The sequence below is a fragment of the Montipora foliosa genome, chromosome 2 (assembly GCF_036669935.1).
Source record: "Montipora foliosa isolate CH-2021 chromosome 2, ASM3666993v2, whole genome shotgun sequence".
NCBI classification, from domain to species: Eukaryota; Metazoa; Cnidaria; class Anthozoa; order Scleractinia; family Acroporidae; genus Montipora; species Montipora foliosa.
In genome coordinates, this window is record NC_090870.1 from 9,233,496 (window position 1) to 9,258,937 (window position 25,442).

At 41.3% G+C, this 25,442-nt stretch overlaps 1 protein-coding gene across 1 annotated transcript in view; it reads left to right on the forward strand.

Annotated features, from left to right (window-relative positions):
- Positions 1–25,442, forward strand: part of LOC137992339 (uncharacterized) — a 62,205-nt gene that overhangs the window by 12,709 nt on the left and 24,054 nt on the right. The window contains 2 exon segments of the mRNA XM_068837624.1: positions 9,404–9,653; positions 13,138–25,209. Coding sequence (XP_068693725.1) covers positions 9,404–9,653; positions 13,138–25,209 — 12,322 coding nt within the window.

Sequence of the window (25,442 nt, forward strand, 5' to 3'; positions counted from 1 at the left end):
TTTTTGTTTTGTACAGGCTTTGTTAGTTCGTGATAAATTGATCTTCAAAGTTGGGTGAAATTGAAGCCTCGATATAGGGCGCCAAGAGCAATCGAGCGGGTGAACCAAAAATACCTCAAAACTCCAATAATTTAAAAGATCCGATCAAGTGGATTGTGGTTTTAGTATAAGCACATGAAGGTCTTGCAACACACAAGAAATGAGCGGAACCTATTTTTCAAACCAGATGGACCGGACCGCTTTAACGGAGATAGCCTCTTAAGTAGGGGTCGGTGTTGTTTATCCTCCCACGCAGACATTCTTAGGTTTTTCGTCAGTCGTTCCTCCCCCACGAACGTATATCATGACTGAACAAAAACCACTTCCGTTCGTGGATTACGGACCAATCAGAGGCCGTTTGGCAGTTTTGGGTAAATTCTTGTTTCGTATGGCATTCTTTCAGAGAGAAAACGTACTTTTCATATAAGCAGGACAAGCCTTTTCTTTCTTTAACTACTTTTATACAATAATATGAGGACATTTTTAATGCGCTTATTGCATAGAGATGTAGAGTTTGACCTAAGTGGTACGTAAGAGGACAGGTAATCGCAAATATAAATCTCATTAGTCTCTTATTTACATTACACCGATTCTTTGACAAGAAATTAGTCTACGTTAACAGCACGCACCTTGGCTACTCCTTAGTATCCGCCTACAAATCTTCTTCTCGCTACTTTTTCCTCATTTGATGAGGACCATTCTCCGCTTGCCTCCTTCATGCCCAAAAGGAATTCTGGGTAATTCGGCCTTTCCATGACAAGGGAAGACCCCCGATTCTCATTTCATAGATTTTCTTATGAGTGTGGAGCCACCCAGTCCTACCGGCAAAATATAGCATCCATTGAAGTTTTTAGCTTTCAAAACTTGCTCAAATTGCAGGGGCACCCAACGAATCTGTTCCTCACATTATCTGTTCCCCAGAGGAATCTTGCTGGCTGGCAAAAATACAGGTGTTTCGATGAGCTGGCTGGGAAATTTTGTTATTGAGAGAGGTTTTGCCTGGTAATTACTGACTTTTTCTAGCATTTCAACCCAAGCAGGCTGTAGAAACTCTGAAGACTGAGGAAGACTAAAAAAAAAAACAAAAGAACCCCTTCCCTCTCCCAGAGAGTAGTCACAAAACAAACATACGACGGCTGGTCAGAGCGATTCATGCGGAAAAAACCTGTTTTGTCCCGGTTTTGTCGCTTTTGTTCGGTCGTTTCGGATCGAGGGATTTGAAAGCGCGCGGAATTCCTGGCTGGGAAATAAATTTGATCAGCTGGCTGGGAAAGCAACCAATTTTATCTAGCTGGCTGGGAAATTTCTTGTGTGTCTTGCTGGGAAAAAGGAACAGATAATGTTTTCCCAGCAACACTGAAAAACACCTGAAAATGCCTTAATAACATTTATTTTCATTAACTGGAGTATAATAATACATTTTACAACAAATTGGTCGTTGGGTGCCCCTGAAATTGTATCGGTAGGTCCTGGAATTCGTCCACAGAAAGGCCAGAGAGACGACTTCACTGCTGCTGTGAACCGCCATGTTTACAACAGAGCAATTTAGGCGTTCCAGTCTGCATGAAATCATCTCTCACCTCTGTCTCGAGAAGACTAGACAAGCACGGTTCTTACGTTACGTTTATGCCCCGGTAGAATCAACCGAAATCTCAACTCCTTGTCAAAAGTTAACCATCATCTTAATATTTTTGGTAGGCTACAATACTCGTCACATTTGTTGGAACACCCATCGCCGTTTCCCCCTTCCTGAATGGGGGAAGGGGGATGTGGTATAAGCTACGATCTTGTAACGCGATGATTCTGACCATTCGCTAAGTGTTCCAACTAAATATGTCTAGTATTGTAGCTATAGTATCACTCGTCTCCAGGTCTTTAGAATTTGCTGATAATGTTGTTCCAGAGGTGTGACGTATATCTGAAACGTGCTTGAATGTTGAAATTGCTAGACGCTTTTGTCAAACACTATTGTTTATTTACTTTATTCTAATCATATTTATCAATTTCTGTAAACATTCCGTGCACCCTTAAATTCGTATCCTTAAGCTTTGGGCAATAGGGAAGACACCATGCACCTACTCTGCTTTCTTCTTGCTTGTCGTGGTTTCAAGTCTGGACTATTGCAGAGGTGCTGTTTTGGACCAGAAACAGAGGCCCCTGTTATCCTTCGCCCATCAAATCAAATGCAGATACTCTTGCGAAGTGACAGTTCATACCACCAGAGACGCCCACTTGAGCTCTAGGTCGAGTAATGGATACCAAGTTCACGCTGTGGCGGGTTTGCACGCTGGAATACAATACTGATTAATTTAACTGCCTGTCTAAGCCTGCGTCTCTATGCTGATGATACTAAGCAAACAGCCGTTGAAAGAAGCCGGGTGGTTTTTCGTTTCAGGAGACGTTCGTGGGGGCCGGAACGCATGACGAAGCCCTAAGAACGTCTGCGTGGGAGACTAGGTGTTGTTATCATTGAATACCTTCAAGGCATGTTATTTTTGGACTCAAACAAGTTTAAATTCCCCTGGTTTTTCAGGAAAACGCATTTCAGGAAAAAGAGACATTTCCTTGGGAATTCCAATTATCAGATCTTCGAGAAAGAAGGGTCGTTTTAATCTCAAATTCATTAAATTTGCAAAGACTGTAAATTACCCAAGAATCCTACACTGAAAAAAAAAGGGCACATGAGCCACAAATTAACACTTGAGCCAGTACTGGTAGATGCAGTATTTGCTCTAAATTTACTGTTGTGGGGAAAAGAACTAGTAACGTCTTCCTCCATGAATGTTTGCGGCTTGTTAGCAAATCTACTGTGGAATCAAATAGTTTGCAACTACTAAACAATTTGATCAAACTGCACATTTAACTTACTTTTGCTTTGGAATTAAATACAATCGAAGTTTTCTTTTAAAAAAGTTGAAATGAATAATTTTAAAACCTAATGTGCTTGAAAGGTGTAAAATAACTAATTACGATGATGAAGGTACTAAATTTTACGAATTTGCCGTGGGTAAAAAAAAAAATTTCTAACCTTGCGAGCAACACGTTCCGGTGTATCCGGCTCTACAGCTGCAGCCGGTGCTGTGAGAGGTGCCGCCGTTTTGACAGTTGCCCCTGTTGCACGCTTGAGATTCTGACAAATGGTAGGAGCAGGTGCCTCCATGTGCGGCTGGAACCGTTATCCCTCGGGTGCGCTTCTGTGTACCACTGGTACCACAAGGGTAGGACCAAGAACCCCAGCTTGTCCAGCTACCTACTTGACAGTTAACCGGAGGTGGAGTGTACCTTCGGCGACGCCTTCTTCGCCAGAAAAGTGCGTTCCCAGGAAATACAAGCAACATGAACAGGATTGTTATTTGCAACGCGACTTTCGACTTCATAATTTCGCAACCTCAGTGCCACGTTTTCTCCGTTTTCGAACCCTGATTATGCAATGACTATTTCCAAGCCTTCGACAAGAATTTCATCACCCCTTTATTTTAGACTCTGAGGAACTTCCGTCTCAGCTCTTTTCTTGATATAGGTCTTCAAAATTTCCTTGACTACTTTAATTGCTTGTAATGCAACAACAAAAGCTGTATTAGGTGCCTCCAACAGCGCAATAACAAAGCTTCAAATATTTCTTTATTCAAAAGGTAAATAAGTGCAAGAAATCTTATGAGCGCAAGTACATTTCGTGATTTATGGGCAGGAGTAATGTTTTGAAAGTTCTCAATATTGCACCAGCTGTAAGCGTAAGTGCATGGATGACGTACCAAGTGTTTTTACGGTTCTTCTTCAGTTTTAGCCCTATGTTTGGGCTCTCATTGATATTGTTTCAAATATCTACGTTAATTGTTTACTAGAAGTGAACAATAGAAACGGTTTCATTTTCTTTTCGTCTTTGCATGTTAGGAACTTTCGTTTATTAAGAGTACTTAAATACTGTCATTAACTTTCACCTCTCATACGCTGAATCTGCAATGCAGCAAATCCAGAAAATTCTAAAATTCCTTCTCCTAGTCACGGGAATACTCGGATCTCTTACAAATATAACGTTGTCAAAAGGCTTTGCAGGCGGGTCCAATATTAATATTGCAACGCGGAAGTAAGGGTCCTTTGTTTAATTCCTATCACACAGTTACCGATCTGACTTTGTCAACGGCAGCTTCCATCCGCGGGGGTTTTCATTTTCCTCGTCGGCTGCAATGTGTTGCAAACACTTTGTTTTCTGCGTCTTAATCCTACTTGCAAACACTTCGCGTGGCAAAACTTTTGAGAACACTCCCCCGCGACTGAAACACGCAGCCACATGTACTTACGACTACCAAGTCTCAGTTCACACAGCAAGAGGCGCCCATTCCACTGTTAGTGATGGCTATCAAGTGCATGCTTTGGTAAGGTACACTTTTAATTCTTTCTACCAACTCTTTTAGAAGTTGGCCATACAAATACCTCAAAAATACTGTAGAAAAGAGCTCCAATTTGGCCGATAAAAGTTCTACCGGACTCTTGGCTATTAAGATGTGAGTACTGTACTTGCTTCCAAATTAGCCAATTGTGTGGTCTTGAAATTTAATGTCGGACTTCCTCACAGAATATTTTTTACATTCGAGTTTCAAAGCATTGACTAAATCGCAGAAGACAGACTTGAGTGTCTCGTCAAGCCAGATTTATAACGATCTGAGTGGTAAAAAAAAATTCCTAAAGAGCTGATTAAGTCGGATGAGTAACATTCATTGTGCATAGAATAAAAATATAAGGGGTAACTTTTTGGCCACTTAGAAATTTGATGAATGAATTAAATATATATCTTTGAAGTGCAGGATATAGGCAGTCGCTTAAATTGCTCAAATAAGCGCAAAGAGCACTTCTTTCCTTCGTCCTTTCGAGAAATTTAATGTTGCTCAAACCAGTTTTGGCATGGATAGTCAGGAAAGTGCCCTCTAAAACATCCTACAGTTTGTTTTTAAACTTTTGCATCTAGAGAATGACAACTGTGAAACTCATTTTTGTTATTAGAAGGTGATTAGCAGGCTTAAGATAAAACTGACTCTGTTCAACTTGCTAAATTTTCCGTTTTGGAAGGTGCAGCTATATATCCGCTCCGGAGAATTCTTTTAAACTTTAAAAAAAGTTTTATCTTGGCCTCATAGTTTCTTGCCAGAAGTAAATATTGGGAGTCACCTCCTTTGATTTTTGAGATATAAGCCCTTTGGAACAAAATAACCATTGTGTTTAGGGGACTCTTATGTTGCCATGGTAACCTTTACGTCACATACTGAGTGTATCTTGTTCAGTAATTAATGGTTTTCCATATGGTACCATAACATTGTCGTTTTGTGAAACAGTTGTGTGAAGATTCAGTCCTTCTAAGTGGAACAATTTGTTGAAAAAAATTGAGTCTGATCCTTACATTAAATGAGATTCATCAATTTGACTCACTTTGTGTATTTACGGAAACAAAAAGAAAACACTGAAGCTTCAATACTAAATTATCATTTTATATTTTTACGTCTTTCAACCATACTTTGCCTTTGTTTAAATTAAAAGTGCATTTCAGTAAACATGAAACATTTTCGAATTTTCGCGGACACAGTTCAAAATTCGAATTTTGCCCAAATTTTGTCAGGATGTAGCCTCTTTTAGTATATACTAAAACAGTGTATAGCGTTGAAGTCGCGCGCTGATTGACTACTCAAACTCCGGATATCCTTTGTTATTAAAAACTGGATCATTGGATAATGCAATTCGAGAGTTTTGATTGGCTAAGCCATCATGGGTTATGAGCCATTACACCATGATCTACAAACACGGCAAGCATATGTGTGATTTTTTGGGCCTTTTTATTTTTATTCTAGTCTAGTTTTCTATATTTTGGGGGCGTTTTTAATAAAACAATTATTCCACTCGCGCTTGTTGGATATGAGATGATTGTAGCCAACTCGGCGCTACGCGCCTCGTTGGCTATCTATCATCTCATATCCAACGCGTGCTCGTGGAATAATTGTTAACTATTCACCTCCGAGCAATTTGTGCTGAATTCCTGCCCGAGAATGTTGTAATCTGTGCAGGAATGAATGAGTTAAAATCATCTTTATGTGCTATGTTATCTCACTGTTTTAGTATATACTAAAACAACTATTCACCTCAGTGTCGGTGGCTAGTGGTGGATATTTACCTCGCCGCTTCGCGGCTCGGTAAATATCCACCACTAGCCACCTCCACTTCGGTGAATAGTTGCTAAATATCTCTAAATGCACGATATAGTTTTTTCAAGTCATGGGCATTTTTATTGTGGAGAAAATGAAAATTTAAAGAGGTCTTGTCAAAATGGCCATTTTCCCCCAAGAATTATTAGGGCTTACCGTTACCGTCAAACCACTTGTGCGTTTTCAATGTCACACCATCATCAAAACCATTCAACAAATAAAGCCAAGAATAAAAGAGAAAGAAGAAGATGAATATTCAAACAGTCTCGCAAAGGTGCAGGTCTGTGCGATGTTTCGTGCGGCCGGGAGATATTCGAAAACGTTTTATTCAAAATTATAAAGCTTTGTTTGGAGATGCCATGTTTGTGTCCCTCTGAGGGGCACAAATATGGTGGCACAAATATGGCGGTGGTCTTGTAGGGGGGGGGGTACAATTTTAAAACAAGCCCCTTTTTGGGGGTAAATTTTTTACTGGTAAGAAACATGAGGGGGATCAAATTTTAAATAGACTCCAACAATAACAAAACATCGTCATTACTGAAACACTGGAGTGACGATCTAAGGTACTTTCCCTTGGTTGACTTTTCTCGAACTTCCGACCTTTTCTCCTGCCAATTCAGCGACGCCTTCACTTCAGATACATCTTTGTATGATTTGGAAGTAGCCATATTGATTGCTATGTAACCAAGCCTCGTACCCAGGGCCTGGTCAACAATACTCTAACTGGACCACCTACAAGTGTATCAAATTTCAAAAAGCAAAACAGACGCAAACAGCTAAGCTTTAATATTTTAAACAACGTAAAATAATACAAACAATAAACGAGAGAAAAGATAAACGAGATATTAAATAAAAAAAGATAAAAATCTGTCTATAAAGTAAGGACGGAGAGAATTATGGCCTCCTCAGGAGGGGAGGGAGGTTCCTTTTTTCAAATAACAATTGGGAAGGGGGAGTATAATTTTTACCTCAAAATTTTTTTGGGGGGTTCAGTTTTGAAACACTACACTTTTTTGAAAACTCCCCTGGGACGTAATTAACGATCGGTCCCTAAGACAGGCAAGGGATGATGGATTTCAACTGAATGAAAGGAAATGCAAAGAACTCGGGATAAGCTTTTTAAAGAATGAGTCAGTTTTTGATCCCATAACTGTAAACGGTCAGACATAGAGACTGTGAATAGCGTTAAACCGTACAAGGACTTAATATTAGCAGTGATTTAAGGTGGAACGTCCATGTGTCAGAATTAGTTTGGAAGGTCTCAAACTAGATTGTACTTTCTAAGGCAACTTAGGAAATTGCATGTTGCTCCAAGAGAGCTCATTCTATTTTACACTACATGTATTCGCTCTATTTTGGAGTATGGCAGTCCTGTTTTTCACCATCAGCTCGAACATATTACTTAAGTGAGGACCTAGAAATATTGCAAAAATGCGCTCTTCGGATTATATTTCCCGAATTATCATATATTAAGGCTCTGGAACTGTCCGGTCTGTTAACACTGTATGATTGAAGAGAGGTAATCCCATCGAAGTTATTTGTATAGGAAATCGTATGAACGCGAGTTCATTTCGTGATTTATGGGCACGAGTGATGTTTTGAAAGTTCTCCTTGAAAATTGCACGAGCCGTAGGCGAGTGCAATTTTAGAACTTTCAAAACATCACGAGTATTTATCACCTATTTATGCATTCGCCATTGGCCAATCAGAAACAAGATATTTTGTTGAGTATAAGATAAGATGAAATATCATGACTAATCAATTTCACAGTCTGTACAAACTGCTTCCAAGTAAATGTGAGCCTAAGAACTCTCTACGGAAACATAAAACTTTTATCCGTCCGGAAAAACAAAAAGATGTAAGAATAGTTTTATTTTAAGTCATGTATATAGTAGGTGAATATTAACTGATAATTACAATATCGATATTGTAAATATGTAGTTTTACGTATTTTTAATCAGTGATTTATATAATTGTAATAGTAACTTTTGTAAATTTTCATAAACTTTAATTTTTGTAAACTTTAAGCGTAATTCAGCCTCTGGCTGCAAGTGTTTTAAGGTGAAATAAACTATCATCTGTCTATCCATTTTTCGAATTATGTTTTATATTTTAGTTGTTTAATTTGCTAGAGGAAGTGAATCATGCAGTTTATTTCCCTGTGTTTGTTAGACCTGTCATAAGTCCGCCCTGTCATGGAAAGTCAGTCAGTAAAGTTTCAATCTTTTTTTTCTTGTCGTAAATCAAAAGAAGGAGGAAACTTTGCGAATATTTTGAAAGGTTGGTGCAACTTTGTTAAATGATCAGCGAATAAAGCATAGCCTGTCCGGCGATAACGTGGAAACGTTTCTGTCTACTGTAGCGGCTGTTAACCTTGAGTATATAATCACAGAGCAAGAAGCTTCTGAAAGACCTTTAATGTGGTTTAATGTATACTCAATCACTGACAAATTTACTACTTTTCCCATACAGAGACGTAGTTATCATTCATTATAACAAACCCGTGGCCCTTGCATACTATGAAATAGATATACATTTATAAGCTAAAATACAGTACAAATAAGAAAAGATGAATAGATCTAAGAGAACAAGGATTAAAATAAGAAGACAAAGATGGCTCTTTTTTAATAACAAGGGATCACGAATTGCTTTATCTGTTTGAGTTCTGTGGAACTGGACGGTGTAGCCTCGACCTTTTTATCACAACAGCTTCTTTTGTTTCTTTAATCTGATGGCTCTGTCATTCACGTTGGGTTAATTTCACTGCGAAAATGTATCTCCCAAGCGTCACGCTCCCGCAAACCTCTTCCGTCAAAGCATGACTTGCCTGCGCCTTGACAATTGCTTTTCAGTTGATAGCAACTTTTAGTTTGCAGCAAAAACTCTCAGAATGGTGAATTTAATAAAACACTCTAGCTCACGAACGATTGCGTGACCTATCAGGTCTGCCCTGGCGTTACAACCACTATCATCGTCCCCAGTTGTCTCTTTAGCCTCCCTCGGGCGCGAGGTGGAGATGCACGAACATTTTAATACCTTGAATATTGGTGCAGACAGGGTTCGAACCTGCAAAGTCCTACCGATGCGCTATCAACTGACTAATTCGGTCGGTTGTATGTGATGCTTGTATGAAAAGGCACTCGCTAAACCTGGCTTGAATTGAACCTTTTCCATAGGTTGACGTAACTCCTATGTCACATGACTATAGTGGAAAACAGCTTAAGCATCTGATGAAGCTTGACGTCAGAGAACCTCGTCTGAGACGTGTTCGACATGGCCGAGTTCTTTCCAATCATCCTGTCAATGAAGAATTTGAAGAACAGTTGTCAAAGCCTTTTTACTTTCGACAGGGGGAACATGGAAGCATCACAGAGGTCCTTTTTCCCAAGGATCTTGAGTCACCGGAAATTGCAGCATTCAAGAAGGGTAAGCGTGACATGTGACATCTTGAGTCGAAAGAGCCCACTTTTTCAAAGCAGAGTTTGCGCTTAAAGTGCCCCTGTGATCAAAAAAACCACTTCCTTTTTTCCTTCAGATTTTGAAAGTGTGTTTGCTTTAACGCCTGACTGGCAAAATTTTGAGCTTTGAATTTTATCCAAAGGCTGTTTACTTTGAGTGTAAGTTTTGGATTTCACGGTCCGCCATTACTCACGTTCAAAACTGACCGATTGGACCTCAGACGGTTGGATCCAGGGAAAAGTGCCGTGAGAGGCTCACTAGCTTAAAATTTCAGCGTGTGAACGCAGCTTATTTTATATGCAAAGCGTGAGTTTAAAAGTCTGAAAGCCCAAAACCCCCGTGCTGCATATTAATTCTGCGGCGTACACACGTATTGCATTCTTAAACTAGTGAGCCTTTGACGTCATTTTCTCCTCGATCCAGCTCTCTCAAGAACATAATGTTAGTAATGGCGGACCATTAAATAGGAAAATTACAGTTAAAATAAAGAGGTGTCTTTTTGAAATCAAGGCTTAAAACGTGGGTCACTTAGTGTTTTGTGAACATAGTTTTGAAATCCAAAGAAAAATATGAATTGATTTTTTGGTCACAGGGGCACTTAAAGTGGTTTGAAAAATACCTCGGAACGTCTTCTATTTTCCGACACGTGAAGTGCCTTTTTTACTTCCTGTGAAATGTGGAAAAGTCATTTTTTTAAAATTAGAAAACGTGATTGCGACGATAGCCCTAAGCCAACAGTTACCGGTAACAGTTAAATGATCATATATAGTTTTGTTAATTTACCATGAACTTTAGTTTGAGTTTATATCTTTTATAGTATCCCCTTGTTGACAAAATCTTACGTAAAGGACTCTACGTAAAAGACACATCACATTAGTAGGGAGCTTGAGCGCGCCGCGTTTTTTAGCCACGGACGATCACTTGCGGTTTCCGTCCGCGGCTCGAAAAATGTAATTTCTCCGAAATCGTCCCAAATCCATCGTGTTGGGTTTAGATCGTTTTGACTGAAATTTCGCATTGAGAATATTGATTAATCCGTCACCTAACCACTTGACCACCACACCGCTAGCTTCTCAGGGACAATATTTTATACTATTTTATAATGTTGTATTATCACTCGCCAACAAAAAACATTAAACACTACGAAAGGTCGGTTTCCAAACTTCACGACAAACCTAAACATTTTAAAATCAAAGCTTAGGCCTAAACTATCAATCTAACTTAGGCCTAATTACTCTTCAGCAGCGACCTCTATGGTAGACTTAAATAAATGGTTTTTTTGTGTGTGCACGTGTGTGGAAGATGTTGTCTTGATCTTCAGTGGTAAAGCGAAATGAAGCGGTTCCTATAGAGAAGAAACTCCGGGTTCAAATCCAGCCCATGGATAATTTATATATATTTTTTATTTCCTTATTTTTTCTGCTATCACAAGTCCTGGGACACAGTGTCCAAAATTCACGATAATAGTGAATTCACAGCAAATTAACAATTCAAGATAATCGTGAATTCATGGGAGAGAACGTGCTGAGAAACGTTTTCATACTTGTATCCATAACCGAGCAATGAAGGGGAATGGGTGCGATAACGGGCCAACGTCACAACTTAATTTGCATCACTGTTTTCAAAGAAATATCTCAATGCAAAGCAGTCTGTGACGTCAACCCGAAATCGAACCCATTCCCATTAATTGCTCGGTTATTGATCGAAGTATGACCACTTTCCCGTCTTTCAAAGCCAATCAAAATGTGATATTTCAATCAAAAGGCTCTGAAAACAACACGATGTATTTGGGACGATTTCGGAGAATAAATAATGTGGAAAAGTGTGTTGAGGTGATAGGCACTTTTCGTATTGTTGCGTGACTTAAACGTCGTTATTGACGCCAGACCTTTTGTAGAGCATACGAATGCATATGCCTAGGGTTAGTTTTTACAGAGACTATTTGCTGTCTCTTTGAGGAGAAAACTAGCAGACCGCTTCCGCAAACATCGTGTTTGTTTATCTATTTATTTATTTATTTGTTTGTTTATTTATTTATTATCATTATTTGTTTATCCGTCGTTCGTTTATTCATTCACTCAGGTGACATTGACAAAAATGAGTTTTAAATTTTCCGAAAATTTACAATTACATACATCTTTCTACTGAGTTTTAGGGTGGTACTAAGTTACGACTATAAATTAAACTGGAAGCTACTCGTACCAACGCAGACTTGCCACAAGTCGACCTTACGAGAATCCCAGGAGAAAATGTTTTGGCGAGCGAAGCGCCATTTACACGAGACTAAGGACTTTTCGAAAGTCTAGTACCACTGGTTTTTTTAAGCTATTATCTTTTACAGGAGACCTTAAGCATGATTACGGCATATGCTGAAAATTCACCCCCAAGACTCGTTTGCACAAAATTATTCACATCATCTGTACATGCAATTCTGTTCTCACGTGGGTTTTCTTTACAAGTTTGCTTCTTTGGGATTTAGGATATGGGATTTTTTAATTTTCATTTTTAACTTAAGAGTTTGATTTTCGAATTCGAGGTTTGGCGGTGAAATTAGCTAGTCAGACGTCATCAGGCATATGGACTGTTTACTATTCTAAATTTTACTAGTAATTAAGACCTATTCTGTCGACCTCCGAAAAACGATGTTTTGCAAGATATTCAACATGTCTCTTGGATTTGTCTTGAAAGACGTTTACGTGTTTACCCCGATGAATGAAATGAAGAGATGTGTTTTTTCAGTCGTGACCCTAGTAATACTTGGATAAAAATCCGTGGTTCTCTTTTGGTCGAGATTCTGACTAGTTCAGTTGCTCTACTGCCGAGCTTTACGAGACTTGTGGGAGCTAAGCCATGAGACTAAGTTCCGGTGACAATTGTCCTGCTATCCTGCGAGGATTAAAATTGAAGAAATTGAGCTTTTTCACTGCCGTGGTGAAGGACCTCATCTATCAGGGACCTTTAGATTCTAATACGAGAAGAAGTACGAGATTTTAATGCCCGTTTTAAGCGAAAATACTTAGAAAATATATAACCGTGACGATTAATTTTACTCTTTGTTACTAGCATAGGTTGCTCAATTATTCTTATTGCTGGTAACTAAGCCTTTTCTTGATCGAAAAATGCCAAAACTGCTGCCGTGCTGGTGACTTGTTTTGACTCGGCGACATTTTTGCAAAACCTTTTACTAAAATGACGATGGTATCACGTTTTTCCCTCCAAAATGACGATGGTTTGCGCAAGCTCACTGTTGTTCAATGAGAAATCTCCTACAAGTAGTCCTTCTCTTTCTAGAATCTAAAGTTCTTATATATGTTTACAACGGTTAGTGAAACAACGGGACACGGTACAAGAGTCTGAGATCCTAGGGGGGAAAAATTGATACGCTCGCATGTCGTGGAGTTAAGATTGGCCGGGATTCAGGCTGTTTGATTTGTTTCTCATTTGAAACCAGGAATAGCAGGGTCATTCCAGCTGAACTTGAAAGAAGCTCATAAATCCAAAGCATATAAAGTACAAGAACATGATGATTCTGGTATCTTTCAAGCAAAATACGATGTCCTATCTTCCAATGATACCCATGCTTACATTCGCCGTACCTGGACAAACCACGACTACACAAAGTTTGCTGATGGCACGCCAGCAAAAGGGAAGCACAAAGTGCAATCGAAGCACAGCACCTTCGTTCATTTAGAAGATGGCAAAGTAAAAAAAGTTCACCGATCTACAAAAGCATCTTTCAGGCCGGCCAATGGTCATCCTAGAGCGGACAATTTTGAAGGCTTTCAAAGTCAAGACCAAGATATTGAAATGTCCACGAGTGGCTATAGCAAGTTAACATTGCGATCTTGTTCGAAGGCTAAAAACGGACGAACCAAGCGCTCAGCCATCGAGGAAGAGAATCTTAGTGCAGTGCAAGCACTCACTAGTGATAGTTTATTGTTCACGGAAACTGACAAGATACAATGGTCCAAGATGGGTGGGGAGAAAACAGAGAGAGTAAGGCCTCTGTATGCCGTGCTGCGATGTTTTACTGCCAAGGGCATGAAAGAACGTGACATTGGTGATTGTTCTAATGAGTTGCATGGTATGGTTAAAGATGACGAGGGTACCTTTCGCACGATCGTAAGACTCGTTCAGGATCGCAGTCATCAAAACCTGACCTCGTGGGCAGTATATATAGCTGCACTTGCAGGACATGGTAAGTATGAAGCGCAGAATGCCTTAGCACAAGCGGTGACAGACGAATATCCGAGATCTCTTAGCAAGGAAGAGTATGAAGCCCTGTTGATTGGAATTTTCTACTTACCGGAAGGCCCTCTCCACGTGAGGCTTTTTAATGCACTGTCCCAGCTGATGACCAAAGAGGAAAAAGGAGATGAAGTAACAGCTACTGCAATGTTGGTGTTAAGTGGTTTGACTGCGAGAGCGAAAAGTGCGGGATACAATGAATCGCTTTGCGATTCTGTCGCTCAGATGGTGCACAATAGGTATCGCAATAAATCAAGTCTTTACCATCCTGAAAGTGAGGCACACCAGACACAGTTGCGAGACCACATCTGGGCGTTCGGGAATCTTGGGCATCTTTCTGGACTTCCTCTTGTCCTGGAACATCTTAACCACGATAACTCTGGTATCCGATCAGCGGTAATTACAGCCATGAGAAAGCTCCCAGCGGAGCTGACCAATCAGCACTTGATGCGCGCGCTACACGCTGACGATCACAATGATGTAAAAGCTGCAGTTGTCAATATTTTCGTGGAGCGACACCAGCATCTCAGCGATTCAGTGGTTCAAGGTTTGGAACATGCCATAGTGACCGCCTCTGAGAATGGAACCTTGGATTCGTCGATAAACGAGCTCTTGGAGAACCACGGTGACCATCCTAAGGCAATCTACCTTCTCAAAAAACGTGGCATCATTCATCGCCAAAAACGTGCCCTTTTCCCATTTCTCCGTCCCAGAGAGTTCTCTCTTGGTCGTGCAAAGCGGTGGGGGAAGACATTCGGTGGAAAGTGGCTTGGAGCAGAATCAATCATACAGTTCTTGAACCAAGTTAGCCTGAGGATCGGCATCTTTGGTGGAAAATTTGAGGTGAATCTGGACAACTTTGCAAATATTCGAGCTCATATTCTCAAGTTCGGTTTCAATGTTGTGAGAGGAAAGGCGGCTTTTAGGGCATCGGCTAGTTTTAAGAACGATTTTCCCAAGGATCTAATTCACGCCATTGCGGATGCTGGAGAGGAGTTGCTGAGGCAGTTTGATAGCATCACAAGCATAATCGCAGAACAAATTAATAAATTTAAAAATATACTTGCTGGGTATCTACCGCTGTACATTGACAAATTCAAAGACTTTGTCAACAAAGTGGTTGAGTTTGTTCAGAACCTAGTGCAGCCACTCCGACCAATAAACCTTATCAGTAAAATTATCCAGCTAGCCAAAGATGTAGTAAACCGAGTCAAGGATTGGAAATGGCTTATAAACAAAATACATAAAATTCAACTAACTCTAGGAAGACTGACTGGTGTGGATGACATCTTTAACAAGGTCATTGGAGCACTGGACAAAATTCTCAGTGTTGTTGGAAACATAACCAAGTACTTGCCCAACAATCTTCCTGGAGGCTTCAACATAAGGCATCTGTTAGACAGTCTTCGCTCGGCGTCCACAGATCTTTACCTGGACAAAATCAGAGAGTACTTCAATTCCTTGGGTGTGTCCATACCTGACGGATTCCTTGGGCAGTTTCCATTCAAGTTTTCCATCCGTTTTTCAGTATCACTGCAGTCTTTTCAGAAAGTAAGTCTGAATTTGATGCGATTTGCAAATCGTTTCTTGGACATCTCCTCGCTGCTGGATTTTCTTGAAGGGATCCGATTCCCCAGAATGCAACTGGAAGATATGAACTCCCGTTTTCCACCTTACCAAGGAAACGGCTTTAACTTCGGTCTTCGTTTTGATTGGAGAGTAAGCTTGAAGTTGAACTTAAATCTTAAGTCGCCCAACTTCCAGAATTTCGTGGCCATTTTCAAGAAGCTGAGTGATTTTCTCAAACAGTTTAGTCTGCCAGGTTTTAACCTTGAGAAGTTCTTTCAAGAAATATTGCCTGATAATAGCTTCGATCTACGAAAATTGTTCAAAGGACTCCTGGGAGGTAGTAGTAACGCGAATTCTACCAATCCTTCAGAAATCTTTCAAGACTTCTTAAACGGTCTTCACAATCTGCTAGACTTTCAGTTTAAGAACGTGTCAGCCATCAGCGATATTACTGATCTGTTCCACGAACTTGGACGTTCAGTAGAGCAATTTGCTAGAGAGAGCGTACAACGGATTTGCAGCGTGTACGAGCTAGCTTTGAACTCCTCACAAGAATTCAAAGAATTTGGAAACAACGTTGAAAAAGAAGGGATCCAGGCACTCCAAGTTGTTGAGAATTCAACACAAAATGCATTGGCAGAACTACTCAACTTCACAATTCTTGTAGACAACGTAATAGCTGATGTTGACCATAACTTCAGCTTGGCAGTAAAGAGCTTCATAGCTGGTTCTCTGCGAGAGCTCACTGGGAAACTTAAAAATATACAGGACATGGCAGACGATGTCGTGGACTTTGCCAATGGAACAGCGTCGAAGGTCACTGGAGCGTGTACAAAAACAGCGAATTTCTCTGCGGTAGTAATCGATAAGGTCCAAGTCAGCGCTCGTGAAGCCGTCATTGAGCTGGCATCTTTCATTGGACCTGTGGCGACAAACATGAAAACGGTTGGAGCCCAAATGAAGTCCGCTGTCACCAATGTCGAAACATGGTACAAGGAAAACCTAGCAGCTCGAGTAGGGAAGATATCTCGTGTGGCCCAAACCATCTCTGACCTTTTGTCAATCTTAAACACCAAAAAAGGAAAAGGATTCATTGGAGCCGTTCGAGAGATTGCTTCTCGCATCAATGGAGTCCTTAAGCATCTGAAAAATCTTCCTGAGTACGCAAACAAAGCGAGGAAAGTTGCTGATGATTTTATCAATTTTTCGGACAGCGCTGAAAATTACAAAAGTGAAGTTCAGAAGCTTGATTTGGGGCAGCATTTAGGAGTTGACTTTGACCAACGTATACGAGATGTTTGCAATGAGTTCAAAACGATTGCCACAGAAACAATGAGCAAAATTGCAAGTTATAACATCGTAGAAGAGGTAAACGCCTTTTTCAGTACTGAAGCAGATAAATTTGTCAACAAAGCCCGTTCAAAGTTTCGAAGAATCAAAGAGCCGATCACAGAGATACAAAGAGAACTAAGAAACATCCAGTCCATTGTGCGTGAAGTGATTGCAGTTTTAACTGATCTTAAGCCTTTTACAAACAATTTTTCACCTATATTAGAAACGGCTGGAAAGCTGCCGGATTGCGATCGAATGAAGAAAATATTCCTTGAAAGTACCAAGCCTTGCATACAAAGAGCGCTTTTGGTCGGTAAATACACTATTAATCAGTACACAGACCTCATGAAGCAAGTCAAACTTCTTTATGATATGGTTCCTGAAACCTGGAAACATTTTAAGATACAGAAGTGTGTCAAGGGTGGAAGTTGTATTTCCAAAGTCTTCATAGATCAAGCAAAGGCTGTGAAAGACAAAGTTGACTTCCTCATGAGTACTTTCCAAGAAGCAAGTGGATATACTGATATGCTTGGAACATGTGAAGAAGGAGTGAGCAATATTACAGCTGTCATCGACACTGTGAAGCTTCTTATTGATCAAGCTCGAACCTTTTCTCTCAAAGATGATGTCAAAAAGGTAAAGGCAGTTTTCCAAAAGATCACCGGTCGCAAGCTTGACGACAACGAAGAAGATGCAGGAAGCGGTATTCAAAAGAGGTCGATAGAGGATGGCAAAGAGCACATAGAGAGAATAGTTGATTATATCCAGCAAGCCAAAGAAATCAAAGAGAAAATGGAAGATTTGCTTGAGAATACTTTCAAGGCTATGAAAAATGTCTACGATGACACCGTTCTTGAAAACATTCGAACTCTTAGGGATGTGAGAGCCAAGCTTCAATTGTCTTATGAACTGTGGCAAAAAACAAAGAACATTAACCACGCCTTACAGGCCTTAGACACCATTACCCAGACTGCTTCACGGTATGCTGATCAGTTGAAAGACGTGACTAAATCATTTGAAAATCCAATTGTCGATCTCCTTGCCGAGACTGGAGAGCTCAGTGATGTTGTGGAACCGTACCTTAATAAATATGTTTCCAAGTTCACGGACATTGTTAATAAAGTTAACGGATTCTTGGATAAAGTTACTGACTTTCTAAATAAGCTTCAGCTGCGTCAGCGTGGTCTTGACTTGACGAAATACAAGCCTTGGAATGAGATACCTTACTGCTCTGAAGAAGTATGTCTAAGAACAATTAGACGATCATCATCCCTTTATTTGAACACCATCTTCACTTGGAAGTTTCCACATCTCGATGATCTGTCGTCCATGACAAAGAGCGGACGCTGGCTAACACCAGGACTCTTTGACGGCTATAAAGTAGAGGGGATTTCGAAGCTTTCTAATAACGAAGTGATTCTCGGCATGCACGGTGTTTCGAGCAACAGAGGAAAGGCATCACTCCTCGTGGTTACCACCTTTGCTTTAGGTGTCAAGAAGATAATTCAGCTTGGAAGCCAAGGTGCCCCATTATCAGTGAAGATTGGAGGTGTCGCTGTTGCTCGGGATTATATTTGGATCAGTAACAGTGAATCAGAGAATATCTACTCGGTGAGAAAATCTAGCCTAACACGCATTTTGTCAACACAGGCACCGTCTTGGGTCGGAATTTCAAATACCGTATCTGTGGAAGGTAAAGCAACTTCCGTTTCGTACGACGAGTCAAGCAATGTTTTGTGGGTAACAGACGGGGAAGGTGAAAGGGCTTACGGTTATAAACTCTCTGCAAATGGGGATCTAGCATCGAATGGTCTAGCGCCCGATAGAGTGATTCGCATTGGAAAAAATGCTCAAGGCATGGCGATTGTGAGACAGTTCGGTGGTGAATTCGCATGCATATCAAAGTGCGCGATGATTGCTGGCTTTCAATGTAAGCTTGAGTTTCATGCCTTGACTAGTGACGAAACAGGAGAAAACACGTTAGAAAGAGTAGTCCGAACTCCTTCTGGCTTGGAATCTGTTAACAGTGTAGACAGTGAAGTTATAGCAGTTGCCTTCTCCAGTGGCACTTATTCCGAGAAAGAGAATATAGAACTCATGAGTGGTGACTTTGAAGACAGGTACTTTTATCTAAGGTTGCCAATTCTGAACACCACATTTGGAATCTACGAAAACTGCCTTTTCTTCGAAGTGATGAATGATTACGTCTTGCGCCCACGAAGGCTGTTTCCTTTTGGAGATATGCTATGTGGCCATAACCGCAAACGAAGTATTTATCAGTTGCTCTTAGAATCCGATATTTACTCTGATCAACTTGAGAGAGAGCATAGAAAGAACCGCATGCGCAGGATGGTTACAGACCCAGGATCCTGCATGACATTGTTTCGAGGGAATTTGCTACGAGGATATCAGCAGTTCATGCCAGATTATTCTCAAATCGTACCAGTGTTTGGTATACCGGTGAGACTTTTTGCAGGGGCTGGCGGGTATTATGTCGTAAATTACCATGGGCAAGTTTGCATGCGCGACAAGACTTTTAGACTCGGCCTTATTCCAGGTGCCTGGGTCTCTGTTTATGCGGGCGCGGCCCTGTCTCTATTTATCGTTGAAGCTGGAATTACTATCGAGGCAAGAATCCTGGAAACATATTTCGTGCCAGATCTGCAAATCAAGATAGACAAGTGGCCATTAAAGGCATGCATCGAGTTGAAACTTCGAATGACTCCTCTTCGCATTCGAATTTGGCTGTGGTATCGATTCCGATTATGCATTCGAATCAGGTGCAAGTTATTTGGATGCAGTATAAGAATCACATGGTGCTCAAAGAAGACGCTGGCAGAGTGGTGGTGGTCAGCCAGAACAATCGATAGGACAGTGTTTACCAACTGCAAAGAGGATGTAGATGGGACACCTCCCATTGCTGATGGATCGTGCTCAGCAAGACAAGTGTCAGATACTAAGTATTTTATCCAGTGGCATGGATTTCACGAGGATACAAAAATCAACAGCTATCATGTGAGAATCGGCTCTATTCAGGGTTCTGGTGATGACTTTTCTGCCTGGATTGCCCCATCCTTGAGCCTTAAAGTTGACGATCTTCCAATCATGCACGGTAGGGATGTGTATGTCAGCGTGATGGCTACAAATGACCTTGGAATGGACAGTTCTACGGTTAATTGTAAGCTTGTTGCTAGACGAAAAGGGCCTCAGATACGCTATGTCTATGATGGTGTTATTGAAAGCGCAGATACCGATTATCAGTGGGATACATTTAGCATTGGTATGAATTTTCATCTTAAGAGCAATATTCAAGACGTTGTTGCCGCAAAATGGGGCGTGTCCTCGGAAACCCCATGTACTTTAGACGAAGGTGAAGCAGACATTGTCCCAATGACTCCAATTGGAGATTCAACATCAGTTCAGGTCTCTGGTCTAAATTTGAAGCATAATCACACGTACTTCACGCGCCTCTTTGTATTGGACGCAATTGGATTCAAAGCGGTGATGTGCAGTAATGGCATCTTGATTGATACAACACCGCCCATTCCGGGCAATTTTCAAGATGGCACCGGAAAACAAGATGCGCAATATCTTCCTTCAATACGGCGTGTCCGTGGAAAGTTTGAACACTTTACCGATCCAGAGAGTCCAATTATAAAATATGAATGGAAGGTTGTGAATGTATCTGGCCACGATATCACACCTTTTGTGGGAATACCCATCACCCAACAGACGCCTCTAATGGATGGACTTTCTCTTGAAGCAGGAGCTTCGTACAGGCTTGTACTTCGTGGAACTAATGCAGCTGGGCTACAGGCAGTAGTTGTGACAGATGGATTCATTCCAGACAATTCACCGCCTACCTGTGAGGGAAAAGTTCTTGATGTTCTGGATGAAACAGATCTATCTGATGTAGACTTTGTCAGAGATTTAAACAATATTCAGGCGAAATGGAAATGTTTAGACCAGGAAAGTAACATTCGTGAACAACTTGTGGGAGTTGGAACGTATCCGAGCGGAGACGATGTCAGGCCATTTAAGTCCATTGAATTCTTAACACATAACGTATCACAGTACGGGATGGTCTTCGTTAGTTTCACGGACATAAAGATAATACCCAGAGTAAGATACCATGTGACAGTGAAGGTCATAAATGGAGCTAACTTAAAGAGAACGATCACCTCTGATGGCATTCTGGTAGACACAACCCCACCTACAGTTGCTGATCAATACATTAAGGATGGCGTACAAGGAAGAGACAAGAATTACACCAGTGAAAGGTTCACTTTAAGTGCTCATTGGGAACAAGCCTTTTCTGATAAGGAGAGTGGTCTGGTAGAGTATCGTGTTGCTCTTGGTACCAGACCTGGGCTAACGGACATTAGAAAGTTCCAGTCGGTTGGTTCACAGACCAGCATGACTCTGTCAGGACTGTTCCTAAGCAGTGGTCAACGTTACTTTGTGTCGGTTATGGGCTGCAATGGCGTTGGAATGTGCACAAATGGAATCAGCAATGGTGCCATTGTGGATTTTGTCCGTCCTCACGCTGGAAAAATCGTCACTGGATTGACTGGTCCCCCTGTCTTGTACCAGTGGATAACTAAGGCGGTGTGGGCACGATGGAATTGGTGTTCTGTGGACGAAAGAAGTGCCCCTGGAATTCTTAATAAAAGTCAATGCAGCAACGATAGCTTCTACGATATTCATAGTGGTGTGGCAAATTTTGGTATTTCGGTGTCATCTTTAGTGTCTGATGATCTTGTTGCGCCATTTAAAGCGGCCGGAAAGGTGCGGTCTTCAGGACGCAACATTGACTTGAACGATGGAGTATATTCAGTGGTCATTAAAGCAAAGGACAAAGCAGGAGTGGTTAGTCGCGGTTCATCAAATCCATTCATTGTTGATAGCAGCCCCCCCTCCATTATCTACATTCAACACGGTCATTTTGGAGAAGCACAAAAATACTCCAACGCTCAATTTAAAACTTTCAAGTCATATTTTGAAATTGAAGATGATCTTTCGAAGGTCGTATCATACAAGGTTGGTATAGGAAGTTACTCTGGTGCTCACGACGTTTTGGAATTTCAGACTGTTTCGTTAAGCCAACCAGTGGCTTTGTTGCGAGCCAACTGGACAGCATCCAGCTCGACGCTCTTGGAAAACAATCGACTTTATTACATCACCGTTTGGGCGATCAACAAGGCCGGTCTTTTCAGTATCAAATCTTCTGCACCCCTTCTTTTCGACTCAGAGGCTCCAAAGGACGGAATAGTTTTGGATGGTTGGGGCTCCACAGATGCTAAATACCAAAGTTATTCTTCTCTTTATCGTGCTCATTGGTTTGGTTTTCGGGATTTTTCTGGAATCGAAACTGTTTTCCTTGGTTTATCAAGTAAGAAAAAGTCGACTCACTGTGATGTCAAAAAGGAAGAAATCGTCCCATCTAACGCGGACTATCACGTCTTATTCGGGTTAAACTTGACTTCTGGACACAAATATTACGCCTGTCTTAAGGTGGTTGACAGAGTGGGAAATGTTGCTTTCGTACAATCCAATGGGGTTGTGGTGGATTCAAGTCCTCCAAATACAGGTTTCGTAACTGATGGAAGACCAGGAAAGGATCTTGAAGTACAGATCGAAAGTTCTGCTCTTCGTGCTTCGTGGGTGAACTTCACAGAACAAGAAACAAAAATTGCTTCCTATCGACTGGCATTTGGAACCTCTCCCGGTGGAGATGACGCTCAGGACTTTACAGAGGTTGGCCTCGTAAACACGGCTGCAAGTTCAAAGCTTAAAGTATCCCAACTGACTAGTGGCCAACGTTATTATGCAACAGTTATTGCTTATAATGTGTTGGGTATGCCGAGTGCTATGGTTTCCTCTGATGGTATCATAGTGGATTATTCTCCTCCCATGTTTCTAAAGCCGGTTCACGATGGCGTTGACCCAGACAATGACCTCAAGTTTACTTCCAGTGGATATCTGTCAGCATCTTGGATCTGTGCAGATCCAGATACGTCTCTTTATTCAGTTGAAGTTGCCTTTGGCCTGCAGCCTGGGAAATCAGATGTTATGAATTTTACGACAGTGCCCGTTCACAGCAATTCCCTCACAATAAGATACCATCTTCGGTTGGGTTTTCGCTACTTTGCGACGGTCAGATGCACCAACAAGGTTGGACTGAAATCTGTCACATTCTCAGACGGTGTTGTTTTTGACACTACGCCACCTGATGCATCGTATGTTCGACATGGCGACTACCAAAGTTCGACTAGAATTGTGACAGTCAGTTTTAAATTCGTTGACGTAGAAAGCTCTGTGCAGGAGTATAGAGTAAGACTTTGGACTAGAAATGGATCCACGTCCTCAGCTGACATTTACGGATCATTTTCTTTCAACGGCAGTGTCACCACCGCGACATTACAATCAACAAAAAAGCTAAAGAGCGGAGAAACTTACTTTGTAAATGTTACAGGTGTAAACGGAGTCTCTTTGGAGACAACAATGCAATCCGCTGGCTTTACCGTTGATGTTACTTCGCCAATATGTTCGTACGTTTGGGATGGAACAGGCAACTATCTACAAGATGTTCAATACGCCCCAAGCTCCAGTAAACGAATAGTTTCCTGGATTTGTTTTGACCACGAATCTCCTATAGTTAGGTTTCGTTTTTCAGTTACGAATGTGAACACGAAGGAGCACATTATACCTTTTTATGCTTTGAAAACACGATTGAACTCTTCTGGATCGGCAATCATAACAGGAGGAGGCCGGCAAACGATAACATACGAGGAAGGTCAGATGTATACGGTTGGTGTTGAGGTGCTCAACTCTGTTGGTCTTAGGACAGTAAACTGGACAAATGGTGTGCTTATTGATAGCACTCCACCAGTGGTAAACAACCTGAAACTAATATTTTACCCTAAAAATGATTCGTTAAAAGCTGAATGGAAAGTTCGTGATGACGAGAGTGGCATAAAGTCAGTAGCGTGGGGACTAGGAACTCTGCCAGACAAGAACGACATCAAAAACTTCACTTTGGTTCCACTCTTAAAAACTAGCTTACGGATCACCAATGTTTCCTTGAAACTCGGAAGAACCTATTTCTTTAGGCTGCTCGCAATTAATAACGCCGGTTTACCGAGCACAACGTCTTCAAATGGTGTTGTCATTGATCGTACAGCGCCAAACCCTGGGGTCGTCTCTGCCCAATATGTTTTCCCACAGAATTACGACAGAACAAAAAATGAGGTGCCAGGGTCAATGTTAGTGGTCACATGGACAGGCTTTACAGACTCCGAGAGTGGTGTTAAGAGTACTAGCTGGGCCGTGGGAGCTGATCCTCAAGTTATGAAGGAAAATGCGGGAGACTTGTACAACGAGGTGGCCGCTAGTGATACAGTAGGTGGCGCACTTATAGAAAATCAAACTCTCATTGGAAACAAGACTTACTTTGTTTGTGTACGAGCTACAAATGGCGCTGGTATTTACAAAACAGACTGTTCCCCTGGACTATTCATCGTATTAGGAAAATTCATCGCAGGTGTCGTTCGCGATGGCCCAGTTACATCCGCATTAGACATTGACTTTCAACTTGATGACAAAGCAATTTGGGCCCATTGGAATGGCTTTAAAGACCCAGTGTACGATATCTCACGCTACGATTGGTGCATCCGGGATCAGCCTCCCAATCCGTCAGGACCAGACTTGTGTAGATGGCCTTACAAAGAAGTAAACCATTTACGATTATCAGCCAATCAATTTCATAACCTGACACTTGAACATGGCAAAAAATATTACGTTACTGTGAGAGCTGAGAACAGCCAAGGCGAACATGTTAGTTCCTCCTCCGACGGTGTCGTAGTCGATCGCACTCCACCTGTCGGGAAATCAATTGAAATCGCCCCAGCAACTGGCAAAGGAACCTTGTACGTAACCTCTCTTTCTGCCCCCGTGGTCACGTGGTCCGTAGACGATCCGGAGAGTGGCATGAGTCATTTCCTCATTGGTGTTGGGAGTTTTCCCTATGAAGACGATCTACTTGTGTTCCAAGAAGTTGACAGTCTTAGCCGTTCTCTAGATTTGGACCAAGTGAATTTTACTCTCCGAGAAGGACTTACTTTTTTTGTGACTGTGATTGGTGTGAACATGCTTGGTCTGAAGACCACTTTAACGTCGCGGCAAGTGGTGGTGGACTGGACGCCACCTATTTCTGGTGACGTGGTCGATGGGAACAGTACTTCTCTATTTAGTGGAGACTTCATTGATGCCGATTATCAAAGCGACCGCGGCATCTTAACTGCTCACTGGACGGGATTTCAAGATTTTGAAAGCAGTGTAGTCGAGTATCATTGGTGTATTGGTACAGCTCAAGGTAATCGATTTGTTGTTTACTTGTCCTTATCATTACTGTCAGTTTCAATTCAACATGCAACTCTTCGGCAAATTATCCACCCTAAATTTCTGGTTCTCGACTCTAACTCCAATTATGCATCAGATATGGAAAAGTAATCTTTTTAATAGCTGCTACACAAAGCCCTTCTAATCCACTTTTAAAATAGTACTTTTTTTTTCTTATTGTTACCTCCGTGTGCATTTGTTTTGCTT